We start from the raw sequence: 20378 nt of genomic DNA, 5'->3' as shown, positions 1-20378 counted from the left end.
CTGCGGAATGCCTGGTTGCAGATATTAGCACAGCTGCTGCATTTGCGATCTCTCAAATGTGACAGCATAGTATTACGATGTCTTACTCACAGTACTTTACCTACGTGGTATGCAGTCAGTTGTGTGGTTTGAGTAATGTTGTACACAGTTTGTATTGGGTTTATGTCCCTTAGTGTACAGTACTGTCAACCTTGGGGACATGTCATGGTGTGTACCTTCTTCCAAATGCAGATTCACTTATGTGTTTACTGTTATTACACTGTTTGTACATACAAATGGTGTAGTACATTTACATTTTCTCTTTCCTACCACTTATTAGCAATGTAAGCCTACTACTCGACAAGCGAAATAGCAGATAAGATATTCTGCTACGATTTAGCAAATGGACGAAGCCTGCAAGCCTGTGCCCTTTACGTTGGAAAATATCCAAAGCGCAGTGTGCCCTCTGATAAGCTGTCCAGCAGGCTTTCCTAACGTCTGAGCGAAACAAGTAGCCCTGCACCTCAGAAGACGGACAGTGGAAGGCTCCGCACAGTCAGCATGCCTGACATGGAGCAGCGTGTGCTATGTTTGATGTAAGAAACCCCTGGGACCAGTGTGCGACAATTGGCAGCAGTAGAATGTGCGTCTCTCTCTCTCTCTCTCTCTCTCTCTCTCTCTCTCTCTCTCTCTCTCTCTCTCTCTCACCTGGGGGATACTTCATGAACAATTGCTGTACACATATTATCTACACTGCGTTCAGGCCCAAAGACCACAGGATCATCATGGAAGACAATGGTTCTGTCAATGGCTGTTGCAGAAGTGTGCTGCAATCCACTGTTCATATCAAAGATTTTATTTACCGATGAGGCAGGGTTCACAAGAGATGGTGTAGTGAATTTCCACAACCAGCATGTATGGGCAGATATAATCCCCAAGCAATTCCAGGAAAGAGGGCATCAACACTGATTCGCAATCAACTTATGGGCAGCATACTTAACAATAGATTAATAGGGCCATGCGTGCTACCACAAAGGTTGACTGGTGTGCATTATCTGGACTTTCTCATTAATATAATGTCCACCTTGTTGGAGACTGTGCCACTGCATCAAAGAATACGAATGTAGAATGAAAATTTCTCTCTACAGCGGAGTGTGCGCTGATATGAAACTTCCTGGCAGATTAAAACTGTGTGCCGGACCGAGACTCGAACTCGGGACCTTTGCCTTTCGCAGGCAAGTGCTCCACCAACTGAGCTACCCAAGCACGACTCACGCCCCGTCCTCACAGCTTTAATTCCGCCAGTACCTTGTCTCCTACCTTCTAGAAACATCCCCCAGGCTGTGGCTAAGCCATGTCTCCGCTATATCCTTTCTTCCAGGAGTGCTAGTTCTGCAAGGTTCGCAGGAGAGCTTCTGTGAAGTTTGGAAGGTAGGAGACGAGGTACTGGCGGAATTAAAGCTGTGAGGACGGGGCCTGAGTCGTGCTTGGGTAGCTCAGTCGGTAGAGCACTTGCTCGCGAAAGGCGAAAGTCCCAAGTTCGAGTCTCGGTCCGGCACACAGTTTTAATCTGCCAGGAAGTGTAATAAAAATGTAGTTCATGCACGATGGTAAACCAGCACACTTTCGTCACAATGTGGGCTAATATGTGACACAGACATTTCAGGACTATGGATTGGTTGGAGCGGACCAACACCTTGGCCCACTCGCTCCCAAGATGACAAGCTACTTCAAGGTTTTATATCCTGTCAGTTAAATATTTTACTACCTGAGATGAATTTACAGGTGGCACACTCAGCAAAACCACCTGTATGAAACCTATGAAATCCGAATCCTGTCTTACTAGCAATCCCTTTTAAGATATGCTCATTATTCTTTCTTCTTCATAAGCTTTAACAACAGTGTAGGCCTACAAACAAAGCACATTGGAAAAATTGTGCGCACAAGTAATAAACTAATACACAAACTACCACAATGGCCACCCTTTTTTTAAAGAAAAATAAAAAGCTTTTAATATTAAGCTTCAAATTTTTTCAACACGAACAGTTTTTTGAGCCAACTACTCTAAATTTTTCAATTAAAATTCTGACTGTTAAAAACTATGTCAGGTGTATGATGTACACATCATTTATTAATTTTCCGCAATGACAATCATCCCGATTCTCAACACTTCCAGTTACCATCTTGACTGAGCACCATATGGTATAAACTTTATTCTCAAGACTGCTACTTTTGAACATAAACATTTTAATATTGTTTCTTAAAATTGAATAATAGTATTGCTAATAACACAAAAACAGTAAATAATTTTCTTTGCTTACAGGATTCTATTTAAATAATCTTTGTAACCAGTGGTTTACGCAATCCTGTACTGCTGCCATATTTCAAAGTTCTCACTGGGAGGCAATTACACAAGTGAAGAGGTCCTTTATCTAATAAAATTACAAGTGGCATCTAACACATTAAATAAATCACCACAACATCCTCTGAATGCTTTTTAAAACTACTTACTGGATAGTCAAAGTCTTTCTAGTCAACAAATAACTGAGGTGTCATAGGGGCCATTGCTGCTATTTGACCATTGTGGTCAGAGGTCTCATTTATCACTGGGCAATTGTTAATAAACAGTGTACTATTTACCTCTAGGACTAATGTGGCCTTACAGTGTCAGCACATTACCATTAAACGCTGCAGTTGGCAATTCACCACCATTGGTTGTAGTCAATCAGGCGAAATATACTGCAGCCAATGAGAGTCGCTCAATTTCATAATTGTGGTTGCCACAAATATTTGATTATTTTTCCCCGGAACTGTCACTATTTCTGTGAGTACGATTAGGTTGGAACCTAATAGCACAGCTTAAATTGTGGTACAAATACTTTACTTTTTCCCCCAAATATATCATGATTTCCAAGGTTGTGGTTATATTGGCACTCAATAGCACAGCTTAAATTTCTGTGAGTAAAGTGAGCAGCAGTCATATTTATAGTCTTGCTTGTCACGTAATCTGTGGCTGTATATGCCGAATATGTTGCTGTTTCTGACAGTATGGTTAAGCAGGAACCTAAGAGCACAGCTTAAATTCCTGTGAGTGACACAAAATATCAGCTTACTAAACTGCTGTATGTGACAGGAAATAAATGTTGACTTCATCCATGAAGCAAATGAAATTACAAATGAGAATCACATTGGCTATCTACATTTGAGTTAGGTATTGTCGTACTGATGTACCATCATTCATCATGCTAACTTATCTACAACAGCATGCAATGGAAAATCCGACACAGAGTGCACTTGTACCACTTCTAGTAGCCTATAGATAAAACTGCAACAGCTGGAATAACTTATTAAGCAAGTATGAAAATGGGCTTGAAAACCAATGATAATAAGACCGTAATAACCTGTGTCAAACAAACTGTAAAGAAAATACTGTAATGTCACAGTCATAGGCACAATGGAAGTGTTTCTGTACACAATATGAGGTGAAAAAACCATAAAAATAAAAATGGCCTTGAGTGCTTTTTGTAAACTAAACTGGCATTTGAAAACTAAGCTTCTGTTGAGTCTGAAAGTGAAATTTTCAATTGAGTGTGTATCATCAGAGAAGACTTACACTAGTAGCTAAAAGTTCTGGAATGCAGCTGGATGAAAGTAACTGGTGTGCACCATATTCTTATGAACTGTCTTGTCACATATCCATGATAGACTGAAAATTCACACCCACTGGCAGCCTCACTTTTCATTGTGGCAATGATTGTATTCTACACTGTCCAGTCACATTATTGTGACCACTTGTCAAAATTCTGAATAATCACATTTTACAACTCAGAACGCTGTGAGATGTGCATGAAGAGAGTCGATGAGGTTTTGGTATATGCTAACGGGTGTGGAGCTATGTCGTCTCCAGTGTTGTGGCCAGCTGCATTATATCTCTCAGCTGAGGATCCATGGCATGGAATGCCTGATCAAGGTAGTCCTACAGATTCTAGAATGGGTTTAAATATGGGGAGTTTGGTGGTTGGAGGAATATGATAAACTCATCCTGGTGCTCTTTAAACCATACAAGTACACTGTAAGCTATGCGACACATTGCAGTGTCCTGCTAGTAGATGCCACAATCCGAGGAAAGACAAACTGCACGTAGGAGGTGGTCATGGCCCCAATAATTGATCCACTCTCCATTCCAGAACAGTGAGATCACCAGGGAATGCCACAAAACTTTACCCAGACCTTAACATTCCCTCCTCCAGCATAGGCCCTTCTGACCATTGTTGCAGGGTGTTTGCTTTCAGTTCAAACCAGCATAAAATGAGATTCATCTGAATAGGCCACCCGACGCCACTCAACAGATATCCAGTTGTGGTACTGGCATACAAATTCCAGCATTCGTTAGCAAGTTAGCATGGGTGCATTGAGCCAGTGCCTGTTGCGGAGGCCCGCACACAGCAATGTTCAGTGAACAGTCATGGAGGAGACTATTGGTAGGATCTTAGTTCATTTGGGCAGTCAGTAGTTCAACAGTTGCATGTTTATTCACCCATACACATCTCCACAGCAGTCATTCACCCACCACCTATGGCGGCCCTTGATGCAACACAGTTGCCTCAGCACTGGTTTTTGATATCGCCATTTTGGCATGAACAGTTTACAAACTTAACCATTTCGGAAATGTTTCTACCCCCCCCCCCCCTCCCCCTCCAAAAGCCAACAATCATGCTTTTTTGGAAGTCAGATAAATTCCTCCATTTCTGCTACATGGCAACTGCACTGTTTTTCACCCTGACATGCTAGTGCAGCACCCGATATCTGTGATGGGTTACATGTTGACATTGAACATAGGCAGTGGTCACACTAATGAGACTGGATTGCATATATTCAGTTCAGTGCCATGTGTCCTGCCTGTATTTCATGTGTGTATTAAACAAACGGGATCCCAGGTGATCCACATTCAGTTTATTTCTCACACAGCTGAACTGGGATGCTTTGTGGGAACTGACCACACACACAAAAAAACAAACAGTTAAATTCATAGTAGATGCTGAGGAGCAAACGTAATACTTACTGACATCAACACAGCATGAAAGGGAAGGGAGAGGGCTGATGGTATACTGACAGACAATCCACTCAGCACTGCAATACATGAGGGACACTGAAATGCTGTATCACCCAATTACTTCCAATGAGCTGCATTCTGAGAACCTGTTACACAGTTACAACAGGAAGATCTGAGGAATTACAATATTAATAAACAAAGTATGTGAGAAACACTTCAGTTTTTTTTAAGGAATTGATAATGCTGGTATATCTTACATTTTTTTATAAATGCAGCGATAGTCAATAGTCAATTCACAATGTAATCATATAAGGAGCCTCGGCAAACAAGGAAGCAAAAGACCAAACAATGCATAAAATGTTTGGGATGAAACATGAGCAATAAAAAGTAGGTCTATTAATAAAATCCCAAACAACATGTCACTCATACTGCTATCTAATGCTCTTCATTAGATGCAAAAGATCAAATACGTACACTATCAATACCTCCTGTCCATGCGAATCAAAACTCTTGAAACACCCCATTGCCTTGCTGCATCTTTTCTGAAGACATGATCCCATTAATTTATTTTATCAGAAAATTAAATTTCCAAATACCATTTGAAGCTGTCACGAAAACATTTATGTATATCATGAGCTGTAATGAAACACTTCAACAGTTATTTTTTGTTTCTGAAAAGTAGTTATGTTCATACATCTTTAAATTTGTTTTCTACACTGTTATTTGCATCAAATATTGGGATGATTCCTTCACCAAGTCCACAGCTGATAACCAGACACATCTTCCCTCCATTAAGCATGTGGGTATTCAAGTGTATGTATAAATGAATTAGCCTATGTTCTCCTTGTATTAAGCTGACCAATCTGATTTCCTACTAAAATGATTCTGCATAAATAAATTGCTAATACTGATGATAAAGTGGACCTGAAAGCATGATTAGAAGTCATATGACAAGTCCATTGATAGATGGTACATGTTTCTCACAATATTATGCTAACAGGTGTCTTTGACTTCATTTTGTGTATTCTGAAAATGCATTTTCTTTTGTTAACAGCAAGGATAGGCTAAGGCATGTATTATCAAACAGAATTGAAGATAACACTTCTTTGCAAGGCATTTGTGACTGATGATTCATTCTTTTAGCAGTTACATGATACTTTGAAATTCTTCTGTGACAGGCCAAGTTACATTAAAATCAGTTAACACATGGACGATTAAATTACTGATTGAGTCTTCTCATTACAGCTCTCATATTTTTTTTCTTACGTGACCTGTCCCCCTACTTTCGCCTAGTTAGCATTTCTGACTCTGCCACACAGTATTTACCATACATGTCAACAACTGGTATGGCACTTTTCTTAAAGTGAAAAGAGAATTAAAGTCAGTATCAACATCAACGCAAGAAATTCATGGAAAAGGTCAGGGCTTAGTATAAACTCAATAACACAGCCAATGTGGACAATTCTGGTGGACCACACCACAAGACTGTGACAATATTTCAATTACAACATAACTGTTAGAGTGTGTACAAGACAGCTGATTTGGTTTATGGTGTGGAGTTGAGATGGCTGTGCAGGATTGAGTATTTTAACAGGATGCAAACAATTATTTCTGTAATTCAGAAAGCATTTATTTACAGTGAACAATGTGGCTGCTGTACGCTACATACGCGACCTTTCTACCACCTATAAAGCACCGAAATACTTTAAAGTAAAATTCCTCGCTCTAGCTTAGTCGTTAACAGGTACAAACACAGGCAAATAATTATGTTTTATTATACCGTTATTCATTTATATTCTCAATAACAAATTCCTGCAAATTTAGCATATGTCTTCGATGCCAAACACAATTCCAAATAAGGAGTGCAATGTACTAGAAATATGCTACTGGAGCACATGTTTTAAGTGCATATTTTTATACACAAATTTTACAGCACATACCTGCAATGTATATTTTTACACACTATCTTAATCTACTTTCAGCAGAACTCTCTTCTGTTCTGGAATTGTAATTTCACTCGGTGATTTCTACTATCTACGATACTCTTTGACATCGCTCAATAGCATCCGATACCGAAGCTATCGACAACTACCAATTTTTATTTTATGAGAAAGCTGAAAAAAAGTTGATACAAGTTTCTCCCCAATGATGAATCATGTATTACGGAGAATTTTATTCCTATTTCTCGTAACATTTACATTTAAACCAGGTGCGCGTGTGTGCATAAGATAATATAAAAAATTATATATGGCCTAAATAAACATGCTTTTCTAAAGCAATACATATAGTTTGATTTATAAAAATATTGCTTTTTTTAAAAAAATCAGCTTCATTTTCCAGACAGACGAAGCATGTGTGTATATGACAGCGGGTGCGAGGATATCAAGGGAAGTAGCAAGATGGTGAGTATGCGGGACTTGTAACCTAAGCAATCTCTCACTGGCTCAGTTACAGATTTTTGTGGTTTCTCCCTATAGTTCCACATTGGCAGAGGAGTTCGCCATGAAGCCCAGTTTTCCATCATTCTTGTCCTTGCTGTCATTTGTCTCGCATCAACATAGTACGGCGAGAACTAAATAAAAATAGACGGTCATTCGCAGTTAGTTCAGACCTGCCAAAATGTGACATTTTATGGAACAGAATACTACTTCATGGGATGGTTTCTGTGGATTTCCCCGTGAACTGCCCGTACTGTGTATAATGCCTCTGCAAATGAGTACAAACACCACCTCCTTCAACGAGGAGACTGTGGTGTAAATGCATTCTCCTATTATATTAATAGCTAATGATCGACTATCATTTATATAAAAATCATTGCAGAGTGTATATTGACAAGTAGCTCAGCCTAAAAAGACGGTCAAACTCTTAATCTTTCTATTTAATTTTTTAAATTTATTTATTTATACATTGGCGTTGAAACATTTTTTTCCAATTAATGTTTCTCATTTCTTTGATTTTTTCAGTATGCCGCTGAACAAAAATTTAATTCCAGGTAAGCTATTAGTATTCAATGCTTTCGTACTGTCTTAATGTTTTTAGTCGTGGGCAAACTTTTTCCAATGAAAAATTACGTGAATCAAATTTAAACCGCTGGCCGACTATACACGGCCGCCAGGCGGCCGTGGACTATCCTATCGCGGGCAGATGTTGATTGACTTTGGTTTTAAACACGTGGTTATCCGTGGTGTTTACAGTGAACTAGTGTGAACTGTGAGTGAAGTATGGCAGGTAGTCAGGTACTCAGTTACAAGTAACAACTGCAAAGGCGAGGCAACGTAACGTAATATGAACACACTATGCTTCATCGAGTGTATATCTGAACTGAAGTGAAAATATATTTCATATTCCTCAAAATCATGAGGCAAAATGTCGAGTCATCTGCTCCCGAAAGTGAGTGTCGTCGAAAGGGTGATGTTAAAAAGTACATGAAAAACAAATGGCGACAAGAAACCTTCAACAAGAAACTTAAAGGTAAGTTAGTTGGGTCGTTATGTTCTAACAGCAAGGTCTTGAGAAGTGTAAGATAGTTGCTTTTGTTCCGCCCCGTGAACATGTAGGTTGTATCGCCTTAAAATAATTTAATCTGTAGTCGAGAAGTGGGAAGAGAAGAAACAGAAGACAGCGTTACGGAAGTACTATAAACAACTTCGAAAAGAAGATCCTGGGAAAAATTATTTCCATCCGGCCGACAAGCGTCGAAACCACCGAAGCAGCGAAGACAACGACCCGGGAGTCTCTTCACAAACAGCTAACAGGTGTGATGCATTTAATATACATCACAGTCTATAGATTTTTTTCATTCATGATCCTTAGCCCGTAGTTAATCATGGGAGTATCAGTTATGCTGTTGTCATATTTCATGAATATTCATTACATTCTAGTTATTTTCAACATTTGTACTATCAAAATGTGTCGTGCTCTTATATGACTGTAATTATTTACCTTTTTTATCAAGTGGCAAATGTATAATTCATTGTATAAGTGTGTTTTATAGGGACAAAACAGGGCACAATTTCCGTAATCGCATTCTCCCGATGAAATGCCTGATTTCTGTATGAAGTGATCTTTTACAGCTAGTGGCCTGCAGCATCACTCCTATGGTGATAGCGTGCAGACCGATTCGTAGTCACTGAGGGGAGGCGGTATGGCGTGGCGTGGCATGGCATGGCAGTTGGGTTACAGACCTTAACCCTTACACTACCATTTATTGTTTTTGTTGTTTCAGTGTTAGTTTCTTCATATGAATGGTAAGTCAGTTGTGCACAATCATAGGTATTTGTTGTGGAAGAGGGAAATTTTGAGGGTTGGGACAGAAATGTCCCACTGGTAATCTAGACATGACATGAGAGAAACGACTGAATGTGCGAAAGTTTAATTTTTATAAAGTTTATAGCACATGCATGTAGGAAAAGGTTACAATGAATGTGTGTCATAGGATGTGAAACATTTTTTGCAAAAAGGTATTTGAGACATTATTCAAACTGTTTTTGTCCACTTATTAGTTTTCTTCTTGGCACATTTTGTGCATCATCTCCTTCTAGTACCTTCAATTGGCAAGTGGCTATCTACATTTAGAATTAGCTTTGGTGTTGATGACTTGTCGCCGTATATCTTTCATTTGAGATGGCTGTTTAGTTTTCTGGCCGCTACCAGATTTTTGGCGAGTGAAACAACAAATTAATGGTTTGAGTTCTCACCTTGTATTTTCCTTATGCAAAATCCATGTGTTCGCAGCAGAAAGCACATGTAACTTATAAAATACGTTGTTTCACATTTTCTTGAGCATTTGTCAGGAGTTCCACCAGCACGTGTAATTGTTGTAGAAACAAATTATGCCTGTGCAACCTACCTCCAGCTTGCTTCCATCTTTGTTTGCGATGAGCTTCCTATATTGTAGCATCGTGACAACTCCAACGAACAATAACTTCTTTAATCTGGCGACCTAGTTGTTGTTTCATGATGGTTTGTAAAAAAAAAATCAGGTTCTTTTTCAATTTCCCTTGAAATTTCAGCACATCTTTTCTGGAACGAATAGCTGTACCCACTGCTGGAAATCTGGTGGTATTGAGCAACTTGATACTAGTTAAAAATCTGTCAAAAACAAATATGACACATGCAGTTTTGATTTTTTTCTGCCAGAACCAAAACAACCCTTTCCCCTAGGGTGTTTATCACTGGAAGACATTGCCTTGTTTGTTTCCCTGCATATACATTGAGATCATAGATGTTTGCAGTTAGTGTCAAAACATTCCTAAAATTTTATGGCTCATTATATTGGCTTGATAGGTAGGTATTATTTTAGAGCAGACCTCCCTTTGGATTTTGTCATTGGCTTGTCTGTACTCTGGCGGGCGCTTTCTTCCCTTACCTTTGGGAAGGTGTTTTGCAGGCAAGCTAGAACTCCATTAGTATTAAAGGTGTGATCATAAATAAGTTCAAAATTTATTGATCCAAATTGTACAATATATTAAAATTCTTCAAAGTAGCTGCCTTGAGCAGCATTACACTGCTTCAAGCAATTCCCTCATACCTGGTATGCTTCCTGGAAATTGATGACAGGAAATTTCTTTATGGCATGTATTTTGACTTTTGGATGTCGTCAGTGGTATCAAAGTGATGCCCCTTTACCTTGGTTTTAATACATGGAAGCAGGAAGGAGACTGATGGTGCCGTATCGAGACTGTACGGCGGCTGCGGCAGCATTGACAAGTTTCACTTTGCTAAGAACTGCCGAATCAACAGAGTGGCGTGGCACAGCGCATTGTCCTGATGCAGCATCCACATTGAAGTGGGCATGTGCTTTGTGTGATCTGCTAGTAATTTTTTTAATTCTGAGGTAGTGACTGCATTCAGTTGTTCCTTGCCATACAAACTCCGAATGGATCAAGCTTTATGCTATCATGGTTTTCATTTTTTATTTCCCCATTCTTGCTGTCTTTGGCTTGTGAGACATGGGAGTGTGCCACTCTGACCTTTGTCAATTCGTTTCTGGGTTGTACCCAGAAAACCATGTCTCATTGGCAGTGAGGGTGTTATCTGAAAAACCTTGGTCTCTTTCCAGCCATTCAACAAGTTCTGTCACAATCTCCAAATGGTTGCGCTTCCGGTCATCACTGAACTCTTTTGGAACCAATTTGGAACACCCGTTACACATACTGAAACCGTCGGTAATGATGATGAGAAGCACAGTCCCACATAGCATATTTAGCTCATCCGCTAGCCACCAAACACTTGCACGTCTATCGGCATTCAGCAACACAAACACAACGATCACGTTCTGGGGTGTGGAACGTGGTGACTGCCGTCCAGAGCATGCTTTATGGAAAGCCATTATTAAGCAAAGGGGAGAAAAAAAATGAAGGTAGGCGCGCGCGTGTGTGTGTGTGTAAAGAGAGACTATACAATGGAAATGAGCATGAAGGCTATAATATAGAAGGGGAAGAGGATGTCATATAAAGAGAGCTGTTCATCAAGAACTTTGAACTCGCTCAATAAGATTGAGTGCAAATATTAAAATTTATACCAGATGGCAGTTATGAATCGAGGGGCACGAAAGGGAAGCAGTGGTTGGGAAGGGAGTGAGACAGGGTTGAAGCCACTCCTTGACGTTATTCAATCTGTATATTGAGTAAGCAGTAAAGGAAACAAAAGGAAAAATTCGGAGTAGGTATTAAAATCCATGGAAAGGAAATAAAAACTTTGGGGTTCGCCGATGACATTGTAATTCTGTCAGTGACAGCAAAGGACTTGGAAGAGCAGTTGAACGGAATGGATAGTGTCTCGAAAGGAGGGTATAAGATGAACATCAACAAAAGCAAAACAAGCATAATGGAATGTAGTTGAATTAAATTGGCTGATGCTGAGGGAATTAGATTAGGAAATGAGACACTTAAAGTAGTAAAGGAGTTTTGCTATTTGGGGAGCAAAATAACTGACGATGGTTGAAGTAGATAGGATATAAAATGTAGAATGGCCGCGGCAAGGAAAGTGTTTCTGAAGAAGAAAAATTTGTTAAGATCGAGTATAGATTTAAGTGTCAGGAAGTCGTTTCTGAAAGTATTTGTATGGAGTGTAGCCATGTATGGAAGTGAAACATGGACAATAAATAGTTTGGACAAGAAGAGAATAGAAGCTTTCGAAATGTGGTGCTACAGAAGAATGCTGAAGATAAGATGGGTAGATCACATAACTAATGAAGAGGTACTGAACAGAATTGGGGAGAAGAGGAGTTTGTGGCACAACTTGACAAGAAGAAGGGACCGGTTGGTAGTACATGTTCTGAGGCATCAAGGGATCACCAATTTAGCATTGGAGGGTAAAAATCGTGGAGGGAGACCTAGAGATGAATAGATTAAGCAGATTCAGAAGGATGTAGGTTGCGGTAAGTACTGGGAGATGGAGGCTTGCACAGAATAGTAATGTCGAGAGCTGCACTAAACCAGTCTCAGGACTGCATCACCTGGCAACTGGTGCAAAAATTACTCACAGGTATAAGTCCTAGGTGACAGATGGAACTAGTCTAGTGTGGGGGATGTTGCCTTCAAATCTTACTTCTGTTATGAATATTCTACTTTCCCTTAATTTACACTGATAGATTCCCAACACCAAGAAGTAGTTGTTTGAGATAAATGAAAGTTGGTAGGCGTGTTTCTACATTTGAAAGATAACATACATTCAAATTATGCACCATTCACAGAAGAGTGGTGCTAGTAGTGCCACTATGAGGATGCAAATCACGTATGCTTTAAATATGCACTGTAACTGTTGTGACTGTTAGATACGTTTGCGATAGGGCATAGTTAGATGATGATAGAAAAGAATGCCTTTAACACTAGAAGATGCCATTATCGACAGCTCACTGGGTTTGAACACAATTGTGTAATAGGACTACGAGAAGCTGGCTGATCGTCCACGATATTGCAGATAGACTCGGCAGAAACGTACCCCTGTACACGATTGTTGGCAGCGGTGGTCCGGGAAGCGGTGCTCGCGAGAAGACCGGGCGCTGGACGTCCGTATGGCACTGCCCAGAAGGAAGACTGTTGTATTTAGCGTATTGCTGTTGCACATTGTACTTTGTCTGCAACAGCAATTTGAGCTGCATTTGGCACCTCAGTGACACAGGAAACTGTTGCAAATCAGTTAATTAAAAAATAGTTCCAAGCCAGATGATTTGTAGCGTGAGCCCCAGCATGTCTGGGGGTAAGAATAGGCCCGAGGTATTCCTACCTGTCTTAAGAGGCGACTAAAATGAGTTTCACACGTTTCGGCCTTTATGTGATGGTCCCCTGTAGGGTTTGACCTCCGTTCTTCAAAATTTTCTCAAAGAGCAAGCCAATTGGGGAAGAGTGCCTTGCATGGTGCATTGTGTCCATTGAGATCTTTAGCCCACTTCCTCATCGTCACATTGCAGTCCCTCTCATTCTCCGTCCCTTGAGCGAGGACACCTTTCTGGGTGTGTTTTCCACCGTGCACTGTGCAGTGTCGCTTTCTGTGTCAACGATGACTGTAGACTTCGTAGCACCTGATATCCGGCACGGTAGCCAGTCCGTTGTGGTAGGGCCACCGTGTACCCCGTTGGTTGTAGCCCCCTGACCACACGCGGATTGCTCTGCTGATGCCTACACCGTTAACTCCCCACGTATGCCCACTGGGGCATGGGGACTCCCAGCAGTGGCCATCCTGCCAGGTGGCCTTTGCTGCAGCTGGGTGGCACCCGTGGGGAGGGCCCCTGGTCGGAGTGGGTGGCATCAGGGTGGATGACAAGCGATGAAACGTAGTCAGTCATCTCTTGCTGGTGGTGAAATGCCAGCAGTCTCGTAAGCATTCACGAGCTCAATTGTATCCACAGAAGTATGATACCCTTCCTGGCCACACCGTGTGAAGAACGTTAGGCTAAGGATGGCAGCAGATCGTATTTGCCCTGGTACCTTGTATGTTAGAGTGCTGATGGAGAATCTTTAGTGACGATGAAGCCTGTTTTTTGTTAAGCATTTAGAGGATAAGTTTGGGGAGGTGGAGGGTTTGTCCAAAATGAGATCTGGATCAGTCTTGATCAAAACAGCATCCTCTGCCCAGTCACAGGAGTTACTTGCTAGTGACAAGCTAGGGGATGTTACTGTAACCATCACCCCATAAGAGCTTAAATGTGTTCCAGGGTATCATATTTCACAGGAACCTTCTTTTGCAGTCAGACAGTGAGCTGTGCACCAGTTTAGACCGGTGAGGTGAGGTGTACATTTCATCTTTTCCCAACCACGGCGGTTCACCTTCCGCATAAGTGGCCCAGGTCATGGCTAATGATTGTGGTTCGTGTGCAATTGCTTATGTGTGAACTGGAGTCCTTGCCTGTACGACCTATATTAGAGGTCCATAGCTGTATGCCAAAGCTTTGCCTGGACTTTTTGCATAACCCTAAGGACTCCGTTAACCCTGCAGCTCCCCACTGTCACTTCCTCTCGCTTCTTGAAGTGTTCCGGGGCTCTGAAGTGGTTTACACTGACGGCTCGATGGCTGATGGTAATGTTGGTGACACCCTTGTCCACAGAGGCCATATTTAACAGCATTCCTTGCCCGATGGCTGAAGTGTAGACACTGCAGAGCTGGTGGCCAGATCTCGTGCACTTCAGTATATCTGTTCAAGCCCCGACGAATCGTTTCTTGTGTGTACAGACTCCTTGAGCAGCCTACAAGCTTTCGACCAGTGCTACCCTCGCCATCCTTTGGTGGTGTCCATCCCTGAGTCCATCTATGCCCTGGACTGATCCTGTCTTTCAGTGGTGTTTGTGTGGACTCTAGGACACGTCGGCATCCCAGACAACGAACTTGCCGACAGGCTGGCCAAACAGGCTACGTGAAAACCACTTCTGGAGATGGGCATCTCTGAACCTCACTTATGTCGCAAGGTTTTTCGGCTTTGGGAGACAGAATGCCATAACAGTATGCACAACAAACTGGGAGTCATTAAGGTGACCAAGAATGTGCGCAAGTCTTCTATGCGGACCTCTTGCAGGGAATCAGTTGTGCCACACTTACCTCCTGCACTGTGAAGACCCACCTTAGTGTCTGTGCTGCGCACGGTTGACAGTGGCCCATATTCTGTTGCACTGTCCCACTTTGACTGCCCACAGACGAAATCTTGTGTTACTGGACTCGTTGCTGCTCATTTTATCTGACACTGCCTCATTGACTGATTTAGTTTTACATTTATACATGAGGGTGGGTTTTATCATTTGATTTAAGTTTTAGCACATGTACTTTGTCCCTCTGTGTCCTCCACCCTAGTTCATTTAGGGTGGAGGTTTTAATGTGTTGCAACGTAGCTGGCTTTTCGTTTTTATTCTCGTGGTCGGCCAGCCACTGTAATCTGCTTCCTTGTTTTACTGTCTTCTAACTGTTTCTTGCATCTCTCTGTTGTTCTCTTGTCCTCTTTTGTTTCTTTTAGTGTTTGTTGCCTTGGCTTCGTTCTTGTGTTCTTTCCTTTCTTTCTGTTTTGTGTTATGTCTCGTCTATTTTTTCTCACACTTGGGGCATTGTTTTATTAGGAACAAGGGACCAATGACCTCGCAGTTTGGTCGCTTTCCCCCTCTTTTAAACCAACCGACCAACCAACTAAACTATGTGGGATCCACCTAAACATGGCTGCTTACTAGCCAGTCAGGTTAATCACTGCACCATCCAGTTAGTGCAGGGGGGGGGGGGGGGGGGAAGCAAAGGGAAGGAACTGAAGATATCAGCTGCAGCGGGACGTCACTGGGAATTGGCACTGACAAGGGAAAATGTGTTCCGGCCGGACTCAAACCCAGGATATCCTTTTACAAGACTACTGTTACATTACACATTCAGTAATTGATTCACCTCAGTGGGTGATGAATCCACAACCTCCAGTGCTGATGCACAATATCGTTTGACCCCAGGCAGGAATCTAAATTAACAAGCATAGAGGACGTGGTCGGTGACTACAGATAGGTGTCACTAGGTGGGAATATGGGTCTGCCATGTAGTGTGCCTAGATAGTCTGTGTATTTGCAATAAAGACTTTTTCTGGATTGTGCTGTGGTTAACGCAACTGCCTAGCAAGCTGGAGATCCTGGGTTCGAATCCTGGTCCAGCAAACATTTTCACTCATAAACGCAGATTCCACATAAAGTCCCGATTCAGCTGATACCAGTTGCTTCCTCTTCCTTTTCTTTCTGCTCCCTACAGTTTCAATTTGCAGGATATGTATCGCAGCTGCGGATTCTGCATGATGTCTGTTCTTTTGAAAATGTCCGAAAGCGCGCACACACACACACACACACACACACACACACACACACACACACACACACACACACACACACACGTAAACCTGGAGCAGTCAATTGCAGGAGCAGTCTTCAGTGTAATATCATTAACCAGTCAACAGTCCCTGTGAATGACCACCAAGTTTTCATCTAAGCTGAAAACTGATGCATACTGAATCGTAACAGTACTGATTGTGGCAGACTTGGAGCATTCCTGTCCCAGTGGGGCTGGAAGTGCCCTCCTGAATCTGTCAGTGAGCAACAAATAGTACATAACATTTGAACGTTCCCTCAGAGCTTTTGAAGGGGCAGTGGAAGACCTTTGCAATTTGTCTGCAGAAGCATGTGACTGGATTTCAAACCTGGACTTAGACCTATCATGAAACTTACAAGCTTGAGACAGTGTTTAGCTGTGTAGAAATTTATGTATTTGTTGTAAACAATCGTCATAGTGTAATATAAGTAAAAATTACACCTAATTAGTGAAAATTAAAAAAGGCAAATACATTGTCTTACCATAGTGTGGTCAAATATTAGACAAAATCCAGCATGTCCCGCAAAAAGAAAAATTTACATGTTGATTGCCAGTAGCCCGCGGCAGAGCAGTGCTGTCTGCTTTGGCCACTGCCGACCACACAGCAGTCAATATGTTAAAAACCTATTTCAGATCAGAGAACACAATAAGAGCATGCATGTACCTTTCACCAGAATGACACACATTATTTTTCATATCTGGAGTTTATAAATTAAAATGTAAAAACTGTGTGAAATATGACGGGAAGACAGGAAGGAATCTGAAACCAAGATTGTAAGAATACATGCACAGTGGAAGTCACCCATCAGCATTCAGTACACATCTGAGAGAACAGTGTCACAAGATGACACACAGCACAATGGCACATCCATTCTATACATAGCTGATAAAGAAAAATAATGCTTGAGGAAATAGAAATCTTTACTGTCATGAAGAAAAGACCTCGGTAAAATTCTAAACAAGCAGACGTAAAAAGGAAAATTTTACAAAAGTCTTCATCCAAAGATGGAGCAGCTTCTTAAAAAAATGCATACAATTTTATACTAATTGTATTTTATACATTTTACTAATTTATCACCTATAATATCAATAAACAAAGAATGATTGCTCAAATCACATAAACCACAGAAAACAATACACACAAACTGATATCTTTGGTGCAAAATATATCGTAACATTAAGACATCTCTATAAAATTCTGCAAAAGAAAAACAGGACCAAACCATGAGGTCACAAAACTAAACTACACATAAGCACTATACAGTCTAACACAAAATTATAAATGCATCCCATTGTAGTTATTCTTGTCTTCGGACTGAAGACAAGAACAACCAACCATGCTATATAGACTACAGCATATAACATTGACAGTATTATGAAAAGGATAGTTGCTACTCACCATATAGTAGAGATGATGAGTCATAGTTAGGCGCAATAAAAGACTATGAGAAAGTAATCTTTCGGCCAACAAGACTTGCATTGGAAATAGGCTACATACACACAAATGATCATTCTCTGGCTGCTGAGGACAGCAGCCAGTCCCTGTGTGTGTGTGTGTGTGTGTGTGTGTGTGTGTGTGTGTGTGTTTACCCTTGTCTATAAATACACAAACAATGCAGTTTATCAGATAAATTGTCATTTTGATCTGTGTGTTGCACAATTTTTTTTTATGTAGATGGATGTAAAGGCTACATTTCTGCTTCAGCATTGAAGTCATGATGTAAACTATACATTATGTGAGGGTGACTGGTGGAATAGAGTGATAGCTTGCATTCTGCTGTGTCAAGATATCAAACTGTAAGAGCAAAAGACAGTTCAGAAATTTATAAGACACATTTTGTATTGGAAGGAAGGGTTACAGAAGTTTTCTAACGTGTTCACATTGTCATTGTATTGACTACCGCCAAAACTAGTAACCTCTTGGTCAGTTCCATTCTCATCATCCTCAGTCATTAACAACTTATTCATACCCACAGAAACATCTATTTTAGACCAAGTTGCACTTGGCAACTTTTGTTCCACACCAAATAAAAGCAAATCATAGTACCTCAAAGCTTGTCGATAAGTCATTGAAAGATCTGCCACTTTACTTACTGTCACAAACATTCTTCACTACCTTTCTAAATGAGTCCCTAAGTTTGTAATATTTTTTATTCTTTTTTAAATTTTTTCCCCCCTTGCAACAGTTGTGGTTTGCTTTGAGAAAAACTGGTATGTAAAACAGTTCGCCATAGCCTTCAGTCTTTAAATTCTAATTTATATTTGGGTGTCTCATTTATGTTACGATGCCACTTTCCACATACATTTCTCCTTAAAGCATATTGATATTTATAGACTGTCGCAAAATCCTTGGTCCAGTAGTGGCGATCCGCTATAATCAGGGTATATGCTGTAGGTTACTGCTGAGAAGAATCTGCAGGAGTGTGCACAACAGCAGCATGCCAAAAATGTGTAGTGCCAGACATGTATGTCTAAATGCACTGGTGGGCAGGTATGGGTGTCAATCTGACCAGCAGCTTAATTGCGCACCTGCCTTCTTAGAGACCATTCACATGGAAATCCTTCTGAGCAGAACTGTGTGACTCATCCAGAATAGGAGTATATGTGTGTGAGCCTCTGTTTTTTTTGTGGTGTGTGTGTGTGTGGGGGGATATACTTTTATTTACTTTTCCAGATTGTTTTTTCATTTGCATTGTGATAACACTTGTTCTGTTGTGAAGGGTATCTCTCTCTCTCTCTCTCTCTCTCTCTCTCTCTCTCTCTCTCTCTCTCTCTCTCTCTCTCTCTCCCCCCCCCCCCCCCCCCTCTCTCTCTCTCTCTCTCTCTCTCTCTCCCCCCCTCTCTCTCTCTCCCCCCCCCCGTCCCTCCCTCCACACTATCTGTCATCTCCCTCCCTCACCCCTTTTCTCCCGATTCTTTGTTGCACTGTCTCCTTTTGTTAAACAAAAGGTATTACCATTGTACCGGAGTACTAATTTAATGTAATAATGATTGTTTCAGGGACTCGAGTACTCTATCTCTAAAGAAGCATAAAGCAAGTGCCTTTAAACGAGCATTACAAACATTTGAGGAGAAACAAAGAGAAAAAGAGGCTAAGGTGAAAATGATAGAGCAACAGTTGATGCAGAAACAGGAAAGATTAAAACAGTACAAAAGTAAACGCACTGAAAATTTTAAAAAACTGTCCTTAAAAACTGCATGTGGTCAACCTGTTATGTCAGGTCGCATACAGATGCTTTTAAGTAAAATTGAAAAAGATGGATAATCTGTGTGTGAAAAATGTGGTTTTTTATTTCAGTGTTCTATTACTATTGTTGTGAAAAATCTTCTGAATACCGGAAGATATAATTCAGTAAAAAGACTGGTGCGTGTGTGCATGCGTGCGTGCACACTTTTCACACTTTTTCAGAAATTTTTTCGCTTATGTTCATGTACTAAGTTAGCATAAGTTGTAAGATAGGCTGAAAATGTCTATATCTTAACCAATAATTTCAAAAGGCTGAAATACTGTATTTTGTATGTGCTGTTACTGGCAGTTGGAGTGATGGAGCACCATTTGAAGAAAAAAAGCACACTCTGTAAATAAAAAGTACCTTCTTGTTCATATGTTATGTTTTATTGTGTAAAGTTGAAAACATTGGAATCTCTAACATGGAATACACATTTTTATAGATTTTTATTGTATTTGTATGATGTTAACAAGGTATTATGCTGGGAATACAGACCAGGAAAGTTTCATTTGGAATTCATATAGTGCTGGAAAAAAACTAAGACCACCACCTAACAGCACTTACCTCAGTGCTGCCCATAAACTTACTTCGTATCAAATTTGTTTTATTCTGTGTTCATAGTTAAATGTTTTGAAAAAAAATTATATTTTAAAAAATGACAATCACTTAATTTTGATGTAGGGAGTGGTCTAGCTCAAAAGTGGATCATCATAGGACTGCTGCACATTACAAGAAAATTACTTTTGTATTACCTATTTTTAGGGTTTCTTGGTACTTAAAATGGCTAATTTTTTCTA

At 40.6% G+C, this 20378-nt stretch overlaps 2 protein-coding genes across 3 annotated transcripts in view; one reads left to right on the top strand and one right to left on the bottom strand.

Moving 5' to 3' along the window:
• The window catches only part of LOC124804852 (zinc finger CCCH domain-containing protein 11A-like), a 69031-nt gene extending 61927 nt beyond the window's left edge, over positions 1–7104 (bottom strand). The window contains exons 1-2 of one of the 2 annotated variants that reach the window (XM_047265204.1): positions 6973–7104; positions 5042–5178 (exon numbers count right to left, since the gene is read on the bottom strand). In XM_047265204.1, the coding sequence (XP_047121160.1) occupies positions 5042–5047 (6 nt within the window). In that variant the 5' untranslated portion in view covers positions 5048–5178; positions 6973–7104. The remainder of the gene's footprint in view (positions 1–5041; positions 5179–6972) is intronic. The other variant, XM_047265205.1, reaches the window with a different exon arrangement.
• Positions 7105–8207: 1103 nt separating this feature from the next.
• On the top strand, positions 8208–19955 carry LOC124805260. The gene is made up of 3 exons (XM_047265771.1): positions 8208–8503; positions 8622–8787; positions 19352–19955. The coding sequence occupies exons 1-3, from the start codon at positions 8389–8391 to the stop codon at positions 19614–19616; spliced, it is 546 nt and encodes a 181-aa protein (XP_047121727.1). The 5' UTR covers positions 8208–8388; the 3' UTR covers positions 19617–19955.
• The last annotated feature ends 423 nt before the right edge of the window (positions 19956–20378 follow it).

The sequence above is a fragment of the Schistocerca piceifrons genome, chromosome 7, assembly GCF_021461385.2.
Source record: "Schistocerca piceifrons isolate TAMUIC-IGC-003096 chromosome 7, iqSchPice1.1, whole genome shotgun sequence".
NCBI classification, from domain to species: Eukaryota; Metazoa; Arthropoda; class Insecta; order Orthoptera; family Acrididae; genus Schistocerca; species Schistocerca piceifrons.
Note: the sequence above shows the minus strand (reverse complement) of the source record. Positions and strands in the feature narration are given on the sequence as shown.

What these genes read in the sequence shown, in the direction of transcription:
- LOC124805260 (XM_047265771.1), top strand. Translation starts at nt 8,389, where the DNA reads ATGAGGCAAAATGTCGAGTCATCTGCTCCCGAAAGTGAGTGTCGTCGA. An exon ending in CTTCAACAAGAAACTTAAAG is followed by an intron (nt 8,504 to 8,621) that starts GTAAGTTAGTTG and finishes TTTAATCTGTAG; the next exon opens with TCGAGAAGTGGGAAGAGAAG. An exon ending in TCTTCACAAACAGCTAACAG is followed by an intron (nt 8,788 to 19,351) that starts GTGTGATGCATT and finishes TGATTGTTTCAG; the next exon opens with GGACTCGAGTACTCTATCTC.